General features: G+C 38.1%; 1 protein-coding gene across 1 annotated transcript in view; it reads left to right on the forward strand.

The window, feature by feature from the left end:
- Nucleotides 1–19,992, forward strand: part of PECR (peroxisomal trans-2-enoyl-CoA reductase) — a 31,590-nt gene extending 11,598 nt beyond the window's left edge. Inside the window, exons 4-8 of the mRNA XM_088455787.1 lie at nt 1,378–1,459; nt 13,581–13,677; nt 15,296–15,406; nt 16,415–16,526; nt 19,345–19,992. Of these exons, the coding sequence (XP_088311913.1) occupies nt 1,378–1,459; nt 13,581–13,677; nt 15,296–15,406; nt 16,415–16,526; nt 19,345–19,433 (491 nt within the window). The 3' untranslated portion in view covers nt 19,434–19,992. The remainder of the gene's footprint in view (nt 1–1,377; nt 1,460–13,580; nt 13,678–15,295; nt 15,407–16,414; nt 16,527–19,344) is intronic.
- The last annotated feature ends 1,052 nt before the right edge of the window (nt 19,993–21,044 follow it).

Here is a 21,044-nt window from a genome sequence, read left to right on the forward strand (position 1 = left end):
GAATGCTGAGGACGCCAGCCCGAATGAAGGTAAGTCCGGGGCGCCCTTAGCATTAGCTGCGGGGGAAGGGTTAGGATTAGGGAGTCTAGCGGGGTTAGGTTTGGGGGGGAGATTAGGGGTTAGGCACCCCTAGGGGGAGGGTTAGGGTTAAGCACTCCCAGGGAGAGATTATGGTTAGGCAACCCCCTCTCCCCCTGGGAGGGCTAGGTTTAGGGAGCGGTAAGAGGGTTTTAGGGTTATGCACCCCCATCTGGGGTTAGGTTAGGGTCAAGCACTAGGGGGGAGGTTAGGGTTAGGCGGGGGGACAGGGGAGGGTTAGGGTACTTACCTGCCCCAGTCAGGATCTCCTCCTTTCTGGCATCCGCTGACGGCATTTGAACCGGCTTTCAATGCCCTTCCTATATAAGGGACTCATTAAATTTGAAACAGCTGGAGTAGGTTTTTTTTCAGACGGAGTGAGCCAAACTACCTGTTGACAGGTGCAGAAGACTCATTGAGAGCTACAGAAATCGCTTGATTGCAGTGATTGCCTCTAAAGGTTGTGCAACAAAATTTCACGTTAAGGGTCCCATCATTTTTGTCTGCCATTTTCATTTGTTCTATTATTTTAAAATACTCTGTTGAATCAAGGATCAAAGGCAAAGTCTGATTCCAAATACCTTTGCCACTTTCAAACTATTTTAAAGAAAAATTGTGGAAGGGTACCAACAAATTTGTCCAAATTTCGTATAAGCCCTCTCAGATGGATGCGTTTCCACTGGGAGAGAGAATATCAAAGGAGGGTAAAAAATTGCTACTTGCTATCATTGAATTCAGATGCACTCACTACTGTTTCCCTAATAAATAAATAAATAAATAAATAAATAGTTCAAGGATTTCAAAATGAATTAGATGGAAACACTTTTTGAGAAGGAAAGGTGAACTAAAAGGTTTCATAGCAATGAAACGCTAAAGCTCAACACTGTCCACCTCTGTACAAACCCAGATTCAGAGAAGTCTGGGTCATACTACATCGTATGAACTTTGACTGATTGCTGAATACCCTCCAACAGAGCAGTGATTACTTTCAGAACCTGTTCCTCTTTTATTCGACTCAGTTCCGCCCTTGAGTGCGTTAAAATGTATTATTTGCTGGCTGCTTAGAAACGGAGCTACACTTAAATGACGTCTGTTTAGAATTTGTGTATATTATTTGCATTTTATTATTTGTGGTTATATAATATGGATATTTTTGTGAATTTATGACCAATACTTTAATGAATAAAAAAATAATGCAAATAAAAACACAACTAATAATAGACTGGACCATTGTTTTATGAACAGCCTGTACCTTTAGTGAACATTACCACTCATACTGACATGTCCATCTGTTCGCAGTGTACAACATGTGGATGAAAGAGCATGGAGGAGCCATAGTGAACATTGTTGCAGACATGTGGAGAGGGTTTCCTGGCATGGCGTAAGTGTCTTTGTATCATACAATATATCTGCTGCTAATGTACATCTATTAAATATATTTACCCAAATTAATGTAATATTTTATTATTGGTCATTTCTTTTCTCATGGAGAACAATACATGCTAATAAACATCTCTGATGCAAAGTATAGAAAAATAGATAAACGCGTTTAGTCTAGTCCACAGACTTCTATCACCCTTGAGGAAGTCTGTGGACCAGACGAAACGCTTTGGGAGCTCCATATACCTGCCTTACATGAACTTACCTAAAAGATTAACAAATAAGATAAGCACTTGGCCATTTATCTATTTGTCTATACTTTGCACCAGAGATGTTTATTATGTTTACTATGAAGTGCTTCTTTTAGACATAGATCTCCTGCTATTAAAGTATTTTTCTCTTTTATAGTTTTTTATATATATTTATATATTATTAATTGCTGTTACTAGCTCAATAAAAATTGTATATATTTTCTTATATATAATATTTGTCTTTCTGGTTTATAATGTAAATAAGGAAATATTATCCAGATTGTGTTAGATTTTAGGATACATATCTTATGTATATGCACAGAGGTACACGTTCTACATAACTATTTTCCACAACTGCACTGAAACTTTATCACATTAGTTAACTTTTAGTTTTTTAGTTTATTCATTCTTCTTATTTACATCTCATTAGTAAGTAACACATCTTTTATACAAGTATTTAGTGACTATATTTACAGTTGTACCATTTATTTATTGTTGTATTAATAATTAATAACCACTCCACATATAATTCATGTGTATGCACATATTGCACTGACACTTTTTACACTATATAATTCTTACCCCCCTTTTTTTTAGTATATTTACTGTATCTACATTTCATTTGAAAACTGTACACTTTTATATTAATATTCACAGTTATTTATTATTGAATTAACGATTATTAATTAATCCATATATCTAAGCACTATTGTCGCTGCACATCAAGTTCACTTTGAAGACATTTCTTATTATAATAGCAGATTACCACTTCTACTTCTATCTCTTGAGATAGCTGACACCCATAACCAGATGGGAAAGTGCGATTAGATATTGTATTCAACCTTTGTTTCTGTATAAATATAATCCAGGTTGCGCTTATTTTGCTACCACTTTTCTATATATATACAGTATGTGTGTGTGTGTGTATATATATATATATATATATATATATTAAATGTATGCACATTATTTATTGTTGAAGATATTCAGTGTTTAAACATACTACACTATTAGCGCCCTCTTGTTTTGTTTTTATGTTTTATCTTTAGATCCATTCTGGCAAGGATCATACAGGAGGAGCAGCTTCCATTTCTCTCTGGTTATTTTTAAAGTATTGTCAATATTTGTATTAATAGCGCAGGGTTTGTGATTTTATATATATATATATATATATATATATAATCACAAACCCTGCGCTATTAATACAAATATTGACAATACTTTAAAAATAACCAGAGAGAAATGGAAGCTGCTCCTCCTGTATGATCCTTGCCAGAATGGATCTAAAGATAAAACATAAAAACAAAACAAGAGGGCGCTAATAGTGTAGTATGTTTAAACACTGAATATCTTCAACAATAAATAATGTGCATACATTTAATTTTGTATATTTACGCTTATCACAATTCCAATCAATGAAATGATGAGTCAGGACACAGTTTTCATAGGATATCCAGAACTTTGCCCAGCATCAAAAACAAAAACCAGAAGAAGATCATAGGGTAGAATATCAAAACTTTATAATTCACGACATATGGTTATGGACACGTACAAGATAAAAACTTGGTTTATAACATATCAATCAAGCATGGTTCACCCAAAACCAGGAGTCCAACGCGATCCCACTGAATGGTACCAAATTCAGATGATCTCTGTAATGCTGCCTCCAAGGTGTGGGCTTGAATGAATGTAACCAGGAACCGCCAACGCGTTTCGTTTGTAGACAAACTTCCTCAGGGATAGGTTCCTGATCCATTTGTGATGCTTTAAATAGGGCTAAGAGTTCACTAGAGCAGTCCAATGTATTACATTTTTTCACAGTAAAAAAGGACTCCATTTATGGTCACATATATTTCAAGAAAATGGCCGAATTTACACATTATAATTATGCATTAATGTACATTTGCACAATCCATTTCTCTGTAAATAAAATTGATAACATTTGACATTATTATAAAAACACAATCCAATTCAAATGTATACATTTAAATTGCTTAAACCCATTGAAATTCATTTATTAACAAAAATCAGGCTCACCAAAAATGGCCACCAAATATACAGACCATGCATAGAATCACCATAAACTAAAGTACAGCTGGTGAATAAATTAAGCTGTAATCAGCCATAATCAACCTATAAATGGCTGCCAACACATATAAAGGTGCCAACCAATAACATTATGTGGATCACTACTACCAATCAAAACTGATATCGTGTGTCATCCGGTTTGTCGGAAGTGACGCATTACCGGGAATATCCGTCTCAGTGGGAGACAACCCCGGACAGGCATATTATAACCGCCCGGATGTGTGGCAACAAAAGTGTGCCGATAAAGGAGTGCGCTATGAAAACACTATGATACGTCTTCCGATTACCGGAAGTGAAGTGACGCTAATGCCATAAAGGAGATAGGGCAGTGAGGGCACCAATAAAGAGTGCACTGTGAACCCACTATGACACGTCTTCCGATTACCGGAAATTATGTGACGCTAATACCATAAAGGTAATAGGGCAATGAGGGCACCGATTACTGTATGTAATGCGTCCTCCATTTTTACCGGAAGTGACATGACGCTATATTTAAGAAATTATAAATGAATAAATAAAGACACAGGGGAAAGTGTTTTGTCAACCTTAAACCGGAACTTACATAGCTTGTCAATCAAGCCACTAAAAAAAACCGCAACTAAACTTAATAGTAAGGGCAAAAAGAAATGAACTAAAAATCATAAATAAAAAGAAAAATTGAAAAAACTATTAATAATAATGACCTTATCAATATACTAATGTATGCAAATACCAAATGCAAACACAAATAAATAAATACATATAAGTTACCTATAACCTAGCACAGGAATGAGACTATATCAATCCCCTCGTTTAGACCTAATGAGGCTAATGAATTACACATATATATCCAATAGGATTCTTTTTTGGACAATACTAGATCCCTATTATAATGATAAGATGGGACATGTTCTAAAACTGTAAATTTGAACGTATGAGTGTCTGATCCATGAATACGGGTAAAATGTCTAGGTAAACTATGATTGGACACATTATTGCAGATGTTGCGTAGGTGTTCCTGAATCCTGATTTTAATTGGCCTCTTGGTCTTCCCTACGTATACCAAACCGCATCCATATATAATTCGGTAAATAACATAGGTAGTATTGCAAGTTACCATGGATTTTAGCATATATTGCTTACCATTGTCCAATTGACAAGAAAAAGGATGTTTATCCATATATTTACATACCATGCAGTTGGTACAGGGGAAACAACCATTTTTGTTTAATGTTAACCAATTCTTTTTACCAACTGTATTAGATTTCAAATTACTTGGAGCAAGCATAGTTTTCAACGCTCTTGCTTTTTTATAGACAACTTGAGGTCTTATTGGTAAATGGGGACCCAAAATAGGATCTTTTAGCAGAGTTTTCCAATGATGATTCAAAATGTTTTCTATTTTTCTATTCTCTACATTAAATTGAGTCACAAATGGTCTCATTTTATAATTAGTTTTTATATCCAAGGGAATAGATTCCTTATCCTTAAAAAAATTGGATCTATCTTTATTTCTCGCTTTTAGTCTTGCTTCCTCTAATTTTGTTTCATCGTACCCCGTATCCAAAAAAGGTTTTTTAATGAAAGAAGATTGCCTCTCAAATGAGCTTATCTCTGAGCAATTTTTCCTAATACGCATAAATTGCGAATAAGGTAAATTTTCTTTCCATAGTCTCAGGTGACAACTGTCTATGGGTATATAACTATTTGAATCAGTTTCTTTAAAATAAGTACTGGTTTTTACAATATTTTCAAGACTTGATTCCAGCAGAATGTCAAAATAATCTATACTGACTTTGTCGGTTTTATAGGTGAATTTAAGATTCCTATCGTTATTATTCAATTGTGTTAACAGGTTTTCAATGCTTTCTATGTCACCATTCCAAATGAAGATCAAACCATCTATATATCTTTTATATAACTTCACATTTGTGAAAATCGATTAATTCTTATAGATGACTTCCTCTTCCCAACATAAAAAGCAAAAATCTTTACTGCGCTAGACACTGTAGGTAAATTGGGATTTATGGATCTATATCAGGTTTGCTGTCTGTTTAATAAACAGGAGGCATATAGTAAAATATTAACTAATATTTAATACATACAAATTAATCCACATACAAACATCAAAAAATTGCAATCATATACACATGAATAAAAATCAGACATTTATAGAACTGCAGAGATCAAATAACTCTCTTACTGTAATATATTAGTATGAGAGTATGGCTTGATACCATGTCACTGAGGTTCCACAGCACAACGTTCTATTGCTCCCAATGCTTTGCAACAGTGTGGCTTTAAGTTATCAATTAGTTTCCAATAAAAAAACGTCTGAATTCCGCTAATTAATGGATATTCACTACTGGCGTCCCAGTGTGAAGTATAGTCACGCTGGAATATAGAAGGTGGGAAAGGGGAAAGAATTGATAGTACCTCGACCCCTGGATGGCTGTATCCACACCAATATCCGTCCTTAGTGTGGCTTGTCCGCTATCTGTAGAACTGCGGCTGGATGGAGCCAGTTGCTGTGCAGCGGAAAACCAGAGCTGCTCACGGAGCGGTGGTTGTGGTAACGGATGGCGGGGGTGCAGTGGAAGAACAGAGCTGCCCACGGAGTGGTGGCTGTATTTCAGCTGACGGTGGACTCCGGAGATACGGCGGAGGACCAGAGCAGCCTGTGGAGCAGTTGCTGTGTATCAGCTGGCGATGAACTCCGGGAATGGATCGTCACCTTCTAAAGATCCTCCAAAGTGCAAGTGCAGCAAGTGGTAAGGTGCTGTGGAAACCTCAGGTGCCTGGGTGATGACGTCATCACCCAGGCACCTGAGATAACTTTTCCATAGTAGCTAGAAGACTAATTACATCCTCTTGTTCTGACTCAACAAAAGTTGCCATAGAATCTGAGAATATTGACTGACATTTTGATGATCTCTTAGAACGATCTAAAAATAAAGGCATAATGCACAAACAGCAAATCAGGAACTGGCAAAAAAATACGATATAAAATCACAAACCCTCAATGCGCTATTACTACAAATATTAACAATACTTTAAAAATAACCACAGAGAAATGGAAGCTGCTCCTCCTGTATGATCCTTGCCAGAATGAATCTAAAGATAAAACATAAAAACAAAACAAGAGGGCGCTAATAGTGTAGTATGTTTAAACACTGAATATCTTCAACAATAAATAATGTGCGTACATTTAATTTTGTATATTTACGCTTATCACAATTCCAATCAATGAAATGATGAGTCAGGACACAGTTTTCATAGGATATCCAGAACTTTGCCCAGCATCAAAAACAAAAACCAGAAGTAGATCATAGGGTAGTATATCAAAACTTTATAATTCACGACATATAGTTATGGACACGTACAAGATAAAAACTTGGTTTATAACATATCAATCAAGCATGGTTCACCCAAAGCCAGGAGTCCAACGCGATCCCACTGAATGGTACCAAATTCAGATGATCTCCGTAATGCTGCCTCCAAGGTGTGGGCTTGAATGAATGTAACCAGTCAATATTCTCAGATTCTATGTGAACTTTTGTTGAGTCAGAACAAGAGGATTTAATTAGTCTTCTAGCTACTATGGAAATGTTATCCAAAAAAGAAATTAGACTTTGGTATGACATCATTACCCTAGAGAAATATATTGAGGTGAAAAGAGTCCCTAGAGGTCTTCGGCTACAAAAAAAATCCTACATGTAATCCTAATAATGAGGAATTCATTAAAAAATGGAATATAATATTAGAAGAATGTTCCATAAAATTTAATTTCATTGATTGATAGTAGCAGAAAGAAAAAAAGAATTAGTTACACTAGACAAACAAATGGAAGAATTAGAGAAAAAAATTGTCCCTCATTTTAATTCAGAAGAGTTCAGTGAAGAAATTAAGATGATACAAAAAGAATTGGAGGGTTTAGAAAATGAAATTATCAATAGGATACAAAAGAAATTTGATCGTGATAAGATGGACTATGAGTTAAATAAGGTGAGAAATTGGACAAATAATAGCCGAAAAGTCCCCTTTGATCCTTATACTAATTACTCTAGAACCAATAATCGTTTAAAAACTGTAAGATTTAATAGAGAGGTCAGACGACCTAATTTGAGACGTATTGATTCCACGGATTCTCAATTAAGTAACAAAATACCTGTTAGGAATAGATTTGAGGTGTTCAAAACCACCTTCCAAATCTCCCCCTACTAGGCCTAGTTTTTTAGGGCGAGAACATCATCGTTCCAATATGCCCCCAAAAAAAGAAATTTTACATCAAAGATTAGATTCACCAATGGGGTTCAAGAAACGGTTCAGACAGTACCTAGACGAGGCAGACGAGGAAGTGGAAAATTCTTCAAAAAGAGGACCACATGCAGAATCGAAGGGGGAGGGGATTTTCAACCTTTCATCAAAAACATTATCTTCCCCACAGAACAAATTATTAAATAAGGGCCTAAAATTTGCCCCCAGTCAACATGTAGACAAATTTAATTTGTTTATTGATTTAAATAAATTTATACGTAATCTTACTTTACAACGTCATTTTTTTAAAAATCCTATTCCTAAATTAGACTATCAACCCACTAAAAAACCTATAGTTTCATTACCATCTAAATATTACCCTGTGGAATCCAGAGGGAGTCGCATAGATATCTTATTTGACTCCGTTAGTGAGGATTTTAGAAAACTGAAACTTAACAAAGATGGAGGAGGTGATAATCTAACAACTCAGGAGAAAAAGGCACTTAAAGACCTGTCTCAAGATCCAACAATTGTTATAAAAAATGCAGACAAGGGGGGAGGGGTAGTTTTGCAAGACAGATCCAATTATATTATAGAAGCCAAAAAGATTTTGGAAGATACCCAGATATACTGTAAATTAACTAAAGATCCTACATTAGAATTTCAGGTGGAATTATTTTCGTTACTCCATAAAGCTAAAATAGATGGAATTATAAATCAAGATGAATTTAACTATTTATATGTTCAACATCCTAGAATGGCCACATTCTATCATATTCCAAAAATCCATAAAAGTAGAGACTCCCCGCCAGGGAGACCTATTATCTCTGGCATGGAGTCTCTAACTTCAAATCTTTCACACTATATAGATTTAAAACTACAACCCTATGTCAAAACATTAACCTCTTATTTGAAAGATTCCATGGATCTACTGAGAATTTTAGAAACATTTGAATGGAATAAGGATTTATGTTGAATTACAGTAGATGCGCAGGCTTTGTATTCCTCAATACCACATGACAAAGGAATATCATCGATTAAACATAGATTAAATCGGGACTTGAATTTAAGTCTAAAAGAAAAGAACTTTCTAATTGATGGTATTAATTTCATTTTAAAACACAATTTTTTTAAATTTGAGGAAGACTTTTTTATTCAACTCAATGGCACTGCAATGGGCACTAAGTTTGCCCCTGCATATGCCAACATATTTATGGGGTGTTGGGAAGAGGAAGTCATCTATAAGAATTAATCGATTTTCACAAATGTGAAGTTATATAAAAGATATATAGGTGATTTGATCTTCATTTGGAATGGTGACATAGAAAGCATTGAAAACCTGTTAACACAATTGAATAATAACGATAGGAATCTTAAATTCACCTATAAAACCGACAAAGTCAGTATAGATTATTTTGACATTCTGCTGGAATCAAGTCCTGAAAATATTGTAAAAACCAGTACTTATTTTAAAGAAACTAATTCAAATAGTTATATACCCATAGACAGTTGTCATCTGAGACTATGGAAAGAAAATGTACCATATTCACAATTTATGCATATTAGGAAAAATTGCTCAGAGATAAGCTCATTTGAGAGGCAATCTTCTTTCATTAAAAAACGTTTTTTGGATAGGGGGTACGATGAAACAAAATTAGAGGAAGCAAGACTAAAAGCGAGAAATAAAGATAGATCCAATTTTTTTAAGGATAAGGAATCTATTCCCTTGGTTATAAAAACTAATTATAAAATGAGACCATTTGTGACTCAATTTAATGTAGAGAATAGAAAAATATAAAACATTTTGAATCATCATTGGAAAACTTTGCTAAAAGATCCTATTTTGGGTCCCCATTTACCAATAAGACCTCAAGTTGTCTATAAAAAAGCAAAACTATGCTTGCTCCAAGTAATTTGAAATCTAATACAGTTGGTAAAAAGAATTGGTTAACATTAAACAAAAATGGTTGTTTCCCCTGTACCAACTGCATGGTATGTAAATATATGGATAAACATCATTTTTCTTGTCAATTGGACAATGGTAAGCAATATATGCTAAAATCCATGGTAACTTGCAATACTACCTATGTTATTTATCGAATTACATGTGGATGCGGTTTGGTATACGTAGGGAAGACCAAGAGGCCAATTAATATCAGGATTCAGGAACACCTACGCAACATCCGCAATAATGTGTCCAATCATAGTTTACCTAGACATTTTACCCGTATTCATGGATCAAACACTCATACGTTCAAATTTACAGTTTTAGAACATGTCCCTTCTTATCATTATCATCTTATCATTATAATAGGGATCTAGTATTGTCCAAAAAAGAATCCTATTGGATATATATGTGTAATTCATTAGCCCCATTAGGTCTTAAAGAGGGGATTGATATAGTCTCATTCCTGTGCTAGGTTGTAGATAAATTATATGTATTTATTTATTTGTGTTTGCATTTGGTATTTGCATACATTAGTATATTGATAAGGTCATTATTATTAATAGTTTTCTCAATTTTTCTTTTTATTTATGATTTTTAGGTTGCCCTTAGTTCATTTATTTTTGCCCTTACTATTAAGTTTAGTTGCGGATTTTTTTAGTGGCTTGATTGACAAGCTATGTCAGTTCCGGTTTAAGGTTGACAAAACACTTTCCCCTGTGTCTTTATTTATTCATTTATAATTTCTTAAATATAGCGTCACTTCCGGTAAATGGAGGAAGCATTACATACAGTAATCGGTGCCCTCATTGCCCTCTTTCCTTTATGGTATTAGCGTCACGTAATTTCCGGTAATCGGAAGACGTGTCATAGTGGGTTCACAGTGCACTCTTTATTGGTGCCCTCACTGCCCTATCTCCTTTATGGCATTAGCGTCATGTCACTTCCGGTAATCGGAAGACGTGTCATAGTGTTTTCATAGCGCACTCCTTTATCGGCACACTTTTGTTGCCACACATCCGGGCGGATATAATATGCCTGTCCGGGGTTGTCTCCCACTGAGACGGATATTCCCGGTAATGCGTCACTTCCGACAAGCCGCATGACACACGATATCAGTTTTGATTGGTAGTAGTGATCCACATAATGTTATTGGTTGGCACCTTTATATGTGTTGGCAGCCATTTATAGGTTGATTATGGCTGATTACAGCTTAATTTATTCACCAGCTGTACTTTAGTTTATGGTGATTCTATTCATGGTCTGTATATTTGGTGGTTATTTTTGGTGAGCCTGATTTTTGTTAATAAATGAATTTCAATGGGTTTAAGCAATTTAAATGTATACATTTGAATTGGATTGTGTTTTTAAAACAATGTCAAATGTTATCAATTTTATTTACAGAGAAATGGATTGTGCAAATGTACATTAATGCATAATTATAATGTGTAAATTCGGCCATTTTCTTGAAATATATGTGACCATAAATGGAGTCCTTTTTTACTGTGAAAAAATGTAATACATTGGACTGCTCTAGTGAACTCTTAGCCCTATTTAAAGCATCACAAATGGATCAGGAACCTATCCCTGAGGAAGTTTGTCTACAAACGAAACGCGTTGGCGGTTCCTGGTTGCATTCATTCAAGCCCATACCTTGGAGGCAGCATTACGGAGATCATCTGAATTTGGTACCATTCAGTGGGATCGCGTTGGACTCCTGGCTTTGGGTGAACCATGCTTGATTGATATGTTATAAACCAAGTTTTTATCTTGTACGTGTCCATAACCATATGTCGTGAATTATAAAGTTTTGATATACTACCCTATGATCTTCTGGTTTTTGTTTTTGATGCTGGGCAAAGTTCTGGATATACTATGAAAACTGTGTCCTGACTCATCATTTCATTGATTGGAATTGTGATAAGCGTAAATATACAAAATGAAATGTACGCACATTATTTATTGTTGAAGATATTCAGTGTTTAAACATACTACACTATTAGCGCCCTCTTGTTTTGCTTTTTTTTATATATATATATATATCTATATATACATACATTTCTATCTGCATATAATGCAAGTTGACGCAGGTATTGAAAATGTATATTTCATTAGTTGCTGTATGGTTTATAAATTACACTAATGAAAACTAAATTTTTAGGTGGGCTTTGCAGGAATCACCTTGTGTCCTCCCCTTGTGTGACCACCTCTCTTCTCTCTCCTGCCCATCCCATGTGTGTCCTTTTCTCATCTATGTAAGTTTCTCTCTCATCTATCCCATGCGTTACATCCTTTCTATTCTCTCTTGCCCATCCCATGTGTATCCTCCTCACCACTGTGTAACTTACTATCTCATCCCTCGTGACCATCCACTGTGGTTTATCATCTCTCCTGTGAAACCTCCTACCTTATCTGACATGCCATTCTCATGTGTGTCCTCTCCCCTGTGCAAGTTTCTCTCTCCTACCTATTCCATGTTTGTCCTATACTTCCATGTGTAAACTACTCTCCCTTATCTCTCCTGCCCATCCCATGTGTGTCCTCCTCTCTCCTCTCTCTTCTCTCTCCTGCCCATCCCATGTGTGTCCTCTTCTCTCTCTTCTCTCTCCTACCCATCCCATGTGTGTCCTCCTCTCTCTTCTCTCTCCTGACCAGCCCATGTGTGTCCTCTCTCTTCTCTCTCCTGCCCATCCCATGTGTGTCCTCCTCTTTCTTATCTCTCCCACCCATCCCATGTGTCCTCCTCTCTCTTATCTATAACGTGTGTCCTTCTATCTCTTCTCTCTCCTGCCCATCCCATGTGTGTCCTCCTCTTTCTTATCTCTCTCACCCATCCCATGTGTGTCCCCCTCCTCTCTCTCTTACTAAAAGGCATATAGAAAAAGCTGCCAGGAATTTCTCAAAATGTCAGCATAGGATATTACCTACCATGTAATGTGTAGTGTTGTAGAGCAATCACTCTGGATATTGTGGAGCTTCCTAACAATCATCCCTATCTGCACTCCCAAGGTCTTCCACCACAGCAAGCTTTACTCCTTTTGTAGCCAGTATACTGTATGTATACCTGAGACAATGCCTGTAGTATATTTCATTAACAGTACATTAGTATAGGAAGATCTGCGAATGTTAGTGTACCATTTGGAAACTGAGTATTTATAGCGTGTCTAAGCTACAAGTATCCATAAAATTGTTGAAAACATTTAGATACAATATATTATATGAAAACAATTGGTATAAATAAAATAGTCCATAATATCGCAAGGCAGTGCTGGAGTAAGATGGTTTGCTACCTATAACAATCTCTTATTTTATGGCCCTTACAGCTTGTGTCTCCATCTTTATGTACACCCACCAGGATTAGTAGTGGTAACACTTCTGCTAACAAATGCTGGCTATGACATAACTGGTGACTCAATATTTCAGCTAAGAATAGAGTAGGACAGAAATACTGTACATGGCTATTTGTACCCATGTTACACGTTTACTGGATGGAGTGCACTTTTCAGTTTAAAACTCATTTTTGTTTCAGTGGTTATGCAGTAAGCTTCCTTTGTTGAACTGTTTGTACTACTATCTGTATCTCATGTCAATGTCTTCATTAGGCACACGGGTGCTGCGAGAGCTGCTGTGGATAATCTGACCAAAAGTCTCGCTATCGAATGGGCGCACAACGGTGTCAGGATAAACTCTGTCGCTCCGGTAGGTAACACTGTTATTTTGAAGGGGGCTCATTTATACATACATACAATACATATCCATACATACAGCTGTGTCCTCATACACCTAGCCTCAATATGCAATGCAACTTTTCCTTTAAATTTACATCTTATTCACATCACAGACGCAGCAAAACACTACTCAATCTGTAATTGCATAGAAACTAGTTTTAAATATTTACAAAGTTGCAGATGAAGCAAAACAGAACTTGGAGGAAAAATAGCTACAGCCGCTGCATCGTAGCTCTTCGTATAGAGCAGGGATGGGAACCTCAGGCCCGGGGGCTGTATATGGCCCCCGTAATCATTTGGTCTGGCCCCCAAGGCTTTTTTCTGCTAGCCTCGTCTGACTAGCAGGTGCCTAGAATGGCTCCCTGCAGCCAGAATCTATGCAGCAGTGCTGCCTGGAGCGTCCTTAGGACCCTTCAGATGGTCACACTGCTACCCTTACAGCTTCCCGGAGTATCCTTTGAATGCTCCGGGCTTTGCTGTAATCACCTGCGATTGTGGTATTCCGACCAGCGTGACATCACACGGAGGGGTCGTGGCCTGCACCGGTTCCTGACACCTGGTATAGAGTCAGACTCATTCGCACACAAAATTACAAGTGTCGCATATTAAATGAATCCGTGTTGTCTCGTTAAGCTTCTTGGAATTGCATTACGACTAACGCATATTCAAGCAAAAAAGATGGTTGATGCAAGCCAAGTCGCTCGGGACCTGGCGTGACGAGAAGGGCTGTTTGGCGTGATTGCGGCTATAGTGTATGAAAACAAATATGTATATACATATAATCTCAAATCACGTTGCCCCTACTTTTGCAGGATAGCTGGAAATGGAGAGTAAATATGTCAATGTTACTGTAATATTTTAAACTTTATCTTTTTTCTCCCAACACAATTCTCATTCCTGCCTTCTTTATATTTTATGTTAGTCGTTAGAGTTTGGGGGCATGGGCACTCTCTGATTTACGTGTCATCAGAAGATACAAACTATTGAACATCTTGATGCACTTATCCATGCTCTTATGCAGGGCCGGCCCTAGCCCCCAATAGTAAGCCCCCTATATAGTACCCCCAGTAGTAGTGGTACCCCCTATGCAGTGCCCCCAGTAGTGGTCCCCCCTGTGCAGTGCCTTTGGTGCCCCCAGTAGGAAGCTCCAGCCCGGCTCCGGCAGTGGGTGCAGTAGCCAATGAGAGTCTAACAGACTCTCATTGGCTGCTAATCATAATGAGCACACAGCTGCCGGCGCCGGCGGCTGTGTGTTTGTCACTGTGTAGTGCTGACTGAACTCCGTCCGGTCAGCGCTACACGCGCGGTGCAGCTGTGTCACGAGACACAGTCTGCCCGCATGGTCGCAGCTGAGGCGCCCTCCACTATGTGGCGCCCTACTCAGCTGCGTACAATGTGTAATGGTAGAACCGGCCCTGCTCTTGTGTATAATAACATCATAAAGCATAATTTGTATTGTAGGCTGCAATTCTGCAGCTTGTTGTAATTTTAAAGACTTTTTACCACTTACCCACAACCGTATTTACTGATCTATAGCCTAAATATGACTTTATGCACCATTAATTGTTTTATCTGATGTTGCTTTTCAGGGCACAATCTTTTCACAGACTGCTGTTGAGAATTATAAAGATATGGGTCCTGCAATGTTTCAAAACTACATCCCCAATATTCCAGCGAAGAGACTAGGAGTCCCTGAAGAGGTATAACTCAAATTATCATAACCTAGCAAAAGGTTGCTAGTCCTATATCTGTCTCTGGCAGCATTGTGGGATTGATCAGTGTTAGGACACAAGCACTTTTCCTTCACCTTTGTGGTATGATTCCTGTAAACCAGAGTTACAAATACATCAAGTGTCCAGTGAATTAAGGGTCTGAGATGGATGCAGCCCAGTGATATCCTATTGCCCATGTTTCATATAGTGCTCAATCTTTTCACTGGAGTCTACTATCAGGTTTTTCTTGTAGCACTTAGTATACATATTCAGAGACTCAGGTGCACACTGATATACAAGTGTCGCATATAAAATTAATCAGCACAGTTTGCTGGTGTATCCTAGTCGTATCGCATTGCAACTTAAATGCATTTTCGTCAAAAAAAGACGCACAGCGCCAGCAGAGACTCACAGGACCTGGCACGCCAAGAGCATTTTTTTTGGTGTGACTGCAGCAAAGATGTGTAAGGACACATTTGCATATTGTAAGCTACACTGCGGCAGGGACTGATGTGAAGGACTGAAATATTCTCTGTAAAGTGCTGTGAAATGTCTGTGCGCTATATAAATAGCTGGTAATAAGTAATTACATCGGACGCAGAGAGGCTAGTCACACACAAGCCCATCCTTTCACTTTCCTTAGGCAGCGGGTGACAAGGTCACCACACAGATACATACATGGACAACAGCGATCATTTTCTATCTGCATGTACAAACATGACCAGAATCTAACAGTATTGTGCTAGAAGTGTGTATTTGGGGAGGTGTAGATCTCCCGGCAGTTAGAGCAGACTATAGAGAAATATAATCAGGGACTGCTATGATATATTTCTGCTCATTGCCAGTGAATATGGCAGATGTGGGTTCATGCAGTTAGTGTTTCACACAATATATTTATATAACTGTTCTGTGAAAAATAATTGCTCGATTGGAAATGTGGCAGTATATTGTAGATGTCACTCATGAATGTTACTTTCTCTCTGTTTAATTGGACAGATATCACCCATGGTTTGTTTCCTGCTGTCATCTGCTGCTTCTTTCATCACTGGAGAGACGGTGAAGGTCGATGCTGGACAAAGCTTATACAGATCTGCTTGGGAAGTGCCAGGTATAAGAGTCCTTTTTATTGAATATCCCATTCACAAGTTTATGTCCTCAAATAGTACTCTCCTCCCCCCAGCCAGCAAAGAGCTGAAGTCTTATGTCCAGGTCACCTGTTATATACAACCCTGTCCTCACATAGGGACATTTTTATCAATCTTTTTTTTTACTAAAACAATGTGAAAGTGAGTATTTTCACACCCTTTTCCACATTGTTTTAGTTTCACATAAAGTTATCACATGACTTTTGGAGGCGATTTTGTAAAGATTTCATCTGAGTTTCCCTAATTCTGCCATTACAGTCCAGGTTTTAAGGATATCCACGTTTGTGCACAGGTGACTTAATAAGTGCTCAGTCAATTTGATTAAGCACTTAACTGGCGTGGTCGCATGTGATGCCACCGGAGCCCAGAAGTATCTGGCAAGTTCGTATCACATGCGACCACCCAGCCACTCTGTCCCCCGTCTTCTGCAGAGGAGATCTGTTCTGCACAAGTGCAGAAAGTTTCTCCTCTGACTCCCCGGACCCCTCTGTAGTGTTGCAGCGGTCTGTGACCACCGACATCACTGCCGGAATCGCTCCCCAGAATGCTGTGCGAACGCCACTCTGGGCCACATGTGCCTAAAGTAAAAGTGCGAGGACATCAACTGCATGTGCGGCGATCAACTGCAGCAGGGAGGACTGATGATCAGTGAGGGGCTTGCCTCAGGGGATTGGGGGCTATCTTTTGGAACTGGGGGAAGGGTTTTTTTGCTTCCCATCAAAATATTTTTTTGGGCTGGCAGGGGATATTTAATTTTGTTTTTTTTACAAGACTAAACTGGGGACCCATTGTACCTAGGGTGAGGGTGGGGGCTCTGCCATGGGGATAAATACAATGGGGACCAATGAGCAGGGGAGTTGGAGGGGGCAAAACATCCCCTAGTTATATTTAAATATTTTTCCAAAATACTGTTTAAACTTAATTACACTTTTTTTTAAAAAGGAAACAATTACTGTGCTGTTTTGCCGGAAAAAAATATTAGTCAGTTAAGTGCCTAAACCATCTGGACTGAAGCGTGGATATCCTTAAAACTTGGACTGTAATGTCAGAGTTTGGGAAACTGTAATGGTGGCATTCGGAAACTCTGCATTAGTATATTGGAACAGGCATATGCCGGGTCATCTCATTCTTTGCCTCCCGATCGGCTTCGCTCCCCGCTCTCACTGCTCCATTCCTGCTTCTCCGTTCTGCCCACCCTTACACTGTTGTGGTTCCTTTTTGGTTTTAATTCTTGGAATCTGGTATGTCTGCGAGAGATATTCTCCGATGAACATCATGATTTTAGTTACCATCTTTCCTGAGACGCATTCTGTCCCATTGATAGTGGTCCAAAAGTTTTATAGATAAGGTGAGTTACTTTATTTACTAGGATGCACTATTATTCATTACCTGTTTCTGCAATTAAAGAATGGTACCAAAACATCCTCCAAGAGCAACTTCTCCCAACCATCCAAGAACAGTTTGGTGACGAACAATGCCTTTTCCAGCATGATGGAACACCTTACCATAAGGCAAAAGAGATAACTAAGTGGCTCGGGGAACAAAGCATGTAAATTTTGGGTCCATGGCCAGGAAACTCCCCAGACCTTAATCCCATTGAGAACTTGTGGTCAATCCTCAAATTCTGACAAACTCCAAGCATTGATTAGGCAAGAATGGGTGGCCATCAGTCAGTATGTGGCCCAGAATTTGATTGACAGCATGCCAGGGCAAATTGCAGAGGTCTTGAAAAAGAAGCGTCAACACTGCAAATATTGACTCTTTGCATAAACTTAATGTAATTGTCAAGTAAAGCCTTTGACACTTATGAAATGCTTGTAATTTTACTTCAGTGTACCATAGTAACATCTGACAACAAGGTCTAACACACTGAAGCAGCAAACTTGAAAACCAATACTTGTCATTCTCAAAACTTTTGGCCATGGCTGTGTTTGTGTCTCTCTCTCTCTCTCTCTCTCTCTCTCTCTCAGAACACATTTTCACTGCTCCACAGTCCAGTGTTGTTGTGCTTTACACCACACCATCCGATGCTTGGCATTGGACTTGGTGATGTGGGGCTAGCAAGCAGCTGCTCGGCCATGGAAACTCATTCGATTAAGCTCCCGCCGCACAATTTTTGTGCTTACATTAATGAAGTTTGGAACTCTTCAGCTATGGAATCAGCAAAGCTTTGGTGACTTTTATGTACCATGCTCTTTAGCAGTCGTTGACCCCGCTCTGTTTTTTACGTGGTCTTCCGCTTTGTGGCTGAGTTGCTGTTGTTACTAAACACTTCCACTTTCTAATAATATCACTTACAGTTGACCGTGGAATATCCAGCAGGGATGACATTTCACTAACCATCTTATTGCAAAGGTGGCATCCTATCACAGTACCATGCTTGAAGTCACTGAGCTCTTCAGAATGACCCATTTTGTATCACAAATGTTTGCAAATGGAGACTGTATGGCTAGGTGCTTGATTTTATACACCTGTGGCAACGGGTCTGATTGAAACACCTCTATTCAATAATTAACAGGTGTGCCCAAATACTTTTGTCCATATAGTGTGTGCGTGTATGTATGTGTATATATATATATATATATATATATATATACCCACGGTGATGGACTTGAGTGCATAAAAGGTGTTGCCTCTGGTGCCCCCTAAAGGAGGTTGTTAGCCATGAATGTTGAATAGTGCACTTTGGTAAGTCATTTATCAGTCAGTTAATTATATTGCTGCACTGTGTAATGATTAGATGTCTTTAGGATAAATTACCGTTATTCCTTTGCTCCTCAGATCACAACAGGTGGCCGGAAGCCCCCACTGGAGAAAACACCAAAGATTTGAAGAAAATGTTGTCAGATATCCCACCTCCAAAGCTCTGACCTTTGGGGCCAAAACCTGGAATCCTATAATGCACATCGCTGACTGGCTTAATTGCTAAGTAGCAATTATACACTAATGAAGACTAAATAACAGATGCAGATTTTACAAGATTTTTGGTTGAATACACCTACTGTGCTTAACTGCTTGAAAGACTGTGTCAATAACCCAATTTAAAGAGACACCATCATTGAAATTGTCTTTATGTTTAAAGAGCAAGTACATCTATCTTTGAACAGACGCGTAATCTACAGGTAAAGACAGATGTGGTTGCACAAACATGCGGTAACTGTGCTTGATATGGGTTATAAATAAATAAGCTTCTTGTGTATCTATCAGTGATCATGGATTTTCAGTTCTAATCATAGCTGTCAGATCCATTAGGCAACGTATATGCTCCCACTTAGGGCCCTGTGAGCTCTGAGGTGTCTAGATTACCCTAACAGGTTTTTTTTCTACAAAAATGGGATGTAGAGGTAGCCCAAACCTGTATGTTGCCTAGGGGCTCATTGATAATGGAGACAGAAACAAGTAAACAATAAAATATTCTCATCTCCCTGATGACGCCAGTGCTACCAAGATTCTTCCAGAGGGATATATCGCGCCAACATAGCATAATAGATATTATCCTTTAGCTAAGGATGAGCTGATATATTGCATGTCTGTGAAGTGGAGACCAGTTCTGCCCATGTATAAGTGACCTCTCACAGAATTTAGCATTCTGGAAATAGGAAGCCTCTATAAATATACTCAGTCTGCTAAATCGATTTTAATGCTGTATGCAGCAGTAGGATAAAATGTTCTTGAGCAAGGATACAGCCCTGCTCTTACAGTTATTTTATTATCATCTGAATGGTTTAGTATGAAAACATAGTTACCAATACATATACACGTAACGTATTTATCCGACATTTGATTCTCATATGTTAGAAGACCTTACACAGTTGTCTTAGTACTTTAGTTACATTAGATTAGGGGTTCCCAAGCACGGTCCTCAAGGCACACTAACAGTCCTGGTTTTAAGGTTAGCCATAGCTGGGTACAGGTGACTTAATTAGTACCTCAGCTATTTTGATTTAACCATCTGTGCTTAAGCATGGATATAACTAAAACCAGGACTGTTAGTGTGCCTTGAGGACCGTGGTTGGGAATCACTGCATTAGATGGTACATATGAGATAAATGTCCCTCAAACACGCATCTTGTATGTTGTAAGGAAAGTGCATGAAAGTCAAAGCTAAGCTTACACTAATGTCATATTAGCCATATCCTGTCATGTAATTTAATTAATTTGAAACAAAGACTCCTATAAATGTTCCCCCAGTGTGTTTTCTGAATCTTATTAATTATCAGAAAGCTAGAAGTCTGTAGCAAGTCAAGAGATTGGAAGAAGGAATGTAGGCTGCGTGCGCTTGAGAATGATCTGGTATTGACATTAATAGGAGATAAGCTGGCTGGAATACCCGGTAGGAAACATACATAAACAGTTATCAATAACTAATGTTGCTTTCCTTATGTTCTGCTCCATACATGTTGCAGGGTTATAAATTCTGCACTAAATCAAACCACTGAATTATGAACACAAATTTTAATTTCTAAATCCACAACTTCTGT

This window comes from Taudactylus pleione, unplaced genomic scaffold (assembly GCF_031769625.1).
Source record: "Taudactylus pleione unplaced genomic scaffold, aTauple2 ptg000671l, whole genome shotgun sequence".
NCBI lineage: Eukaryota > Metazoa > Chordata > Amphibia > Anura > Myobatrachidae > Taudactylus > Taudactylus pleione.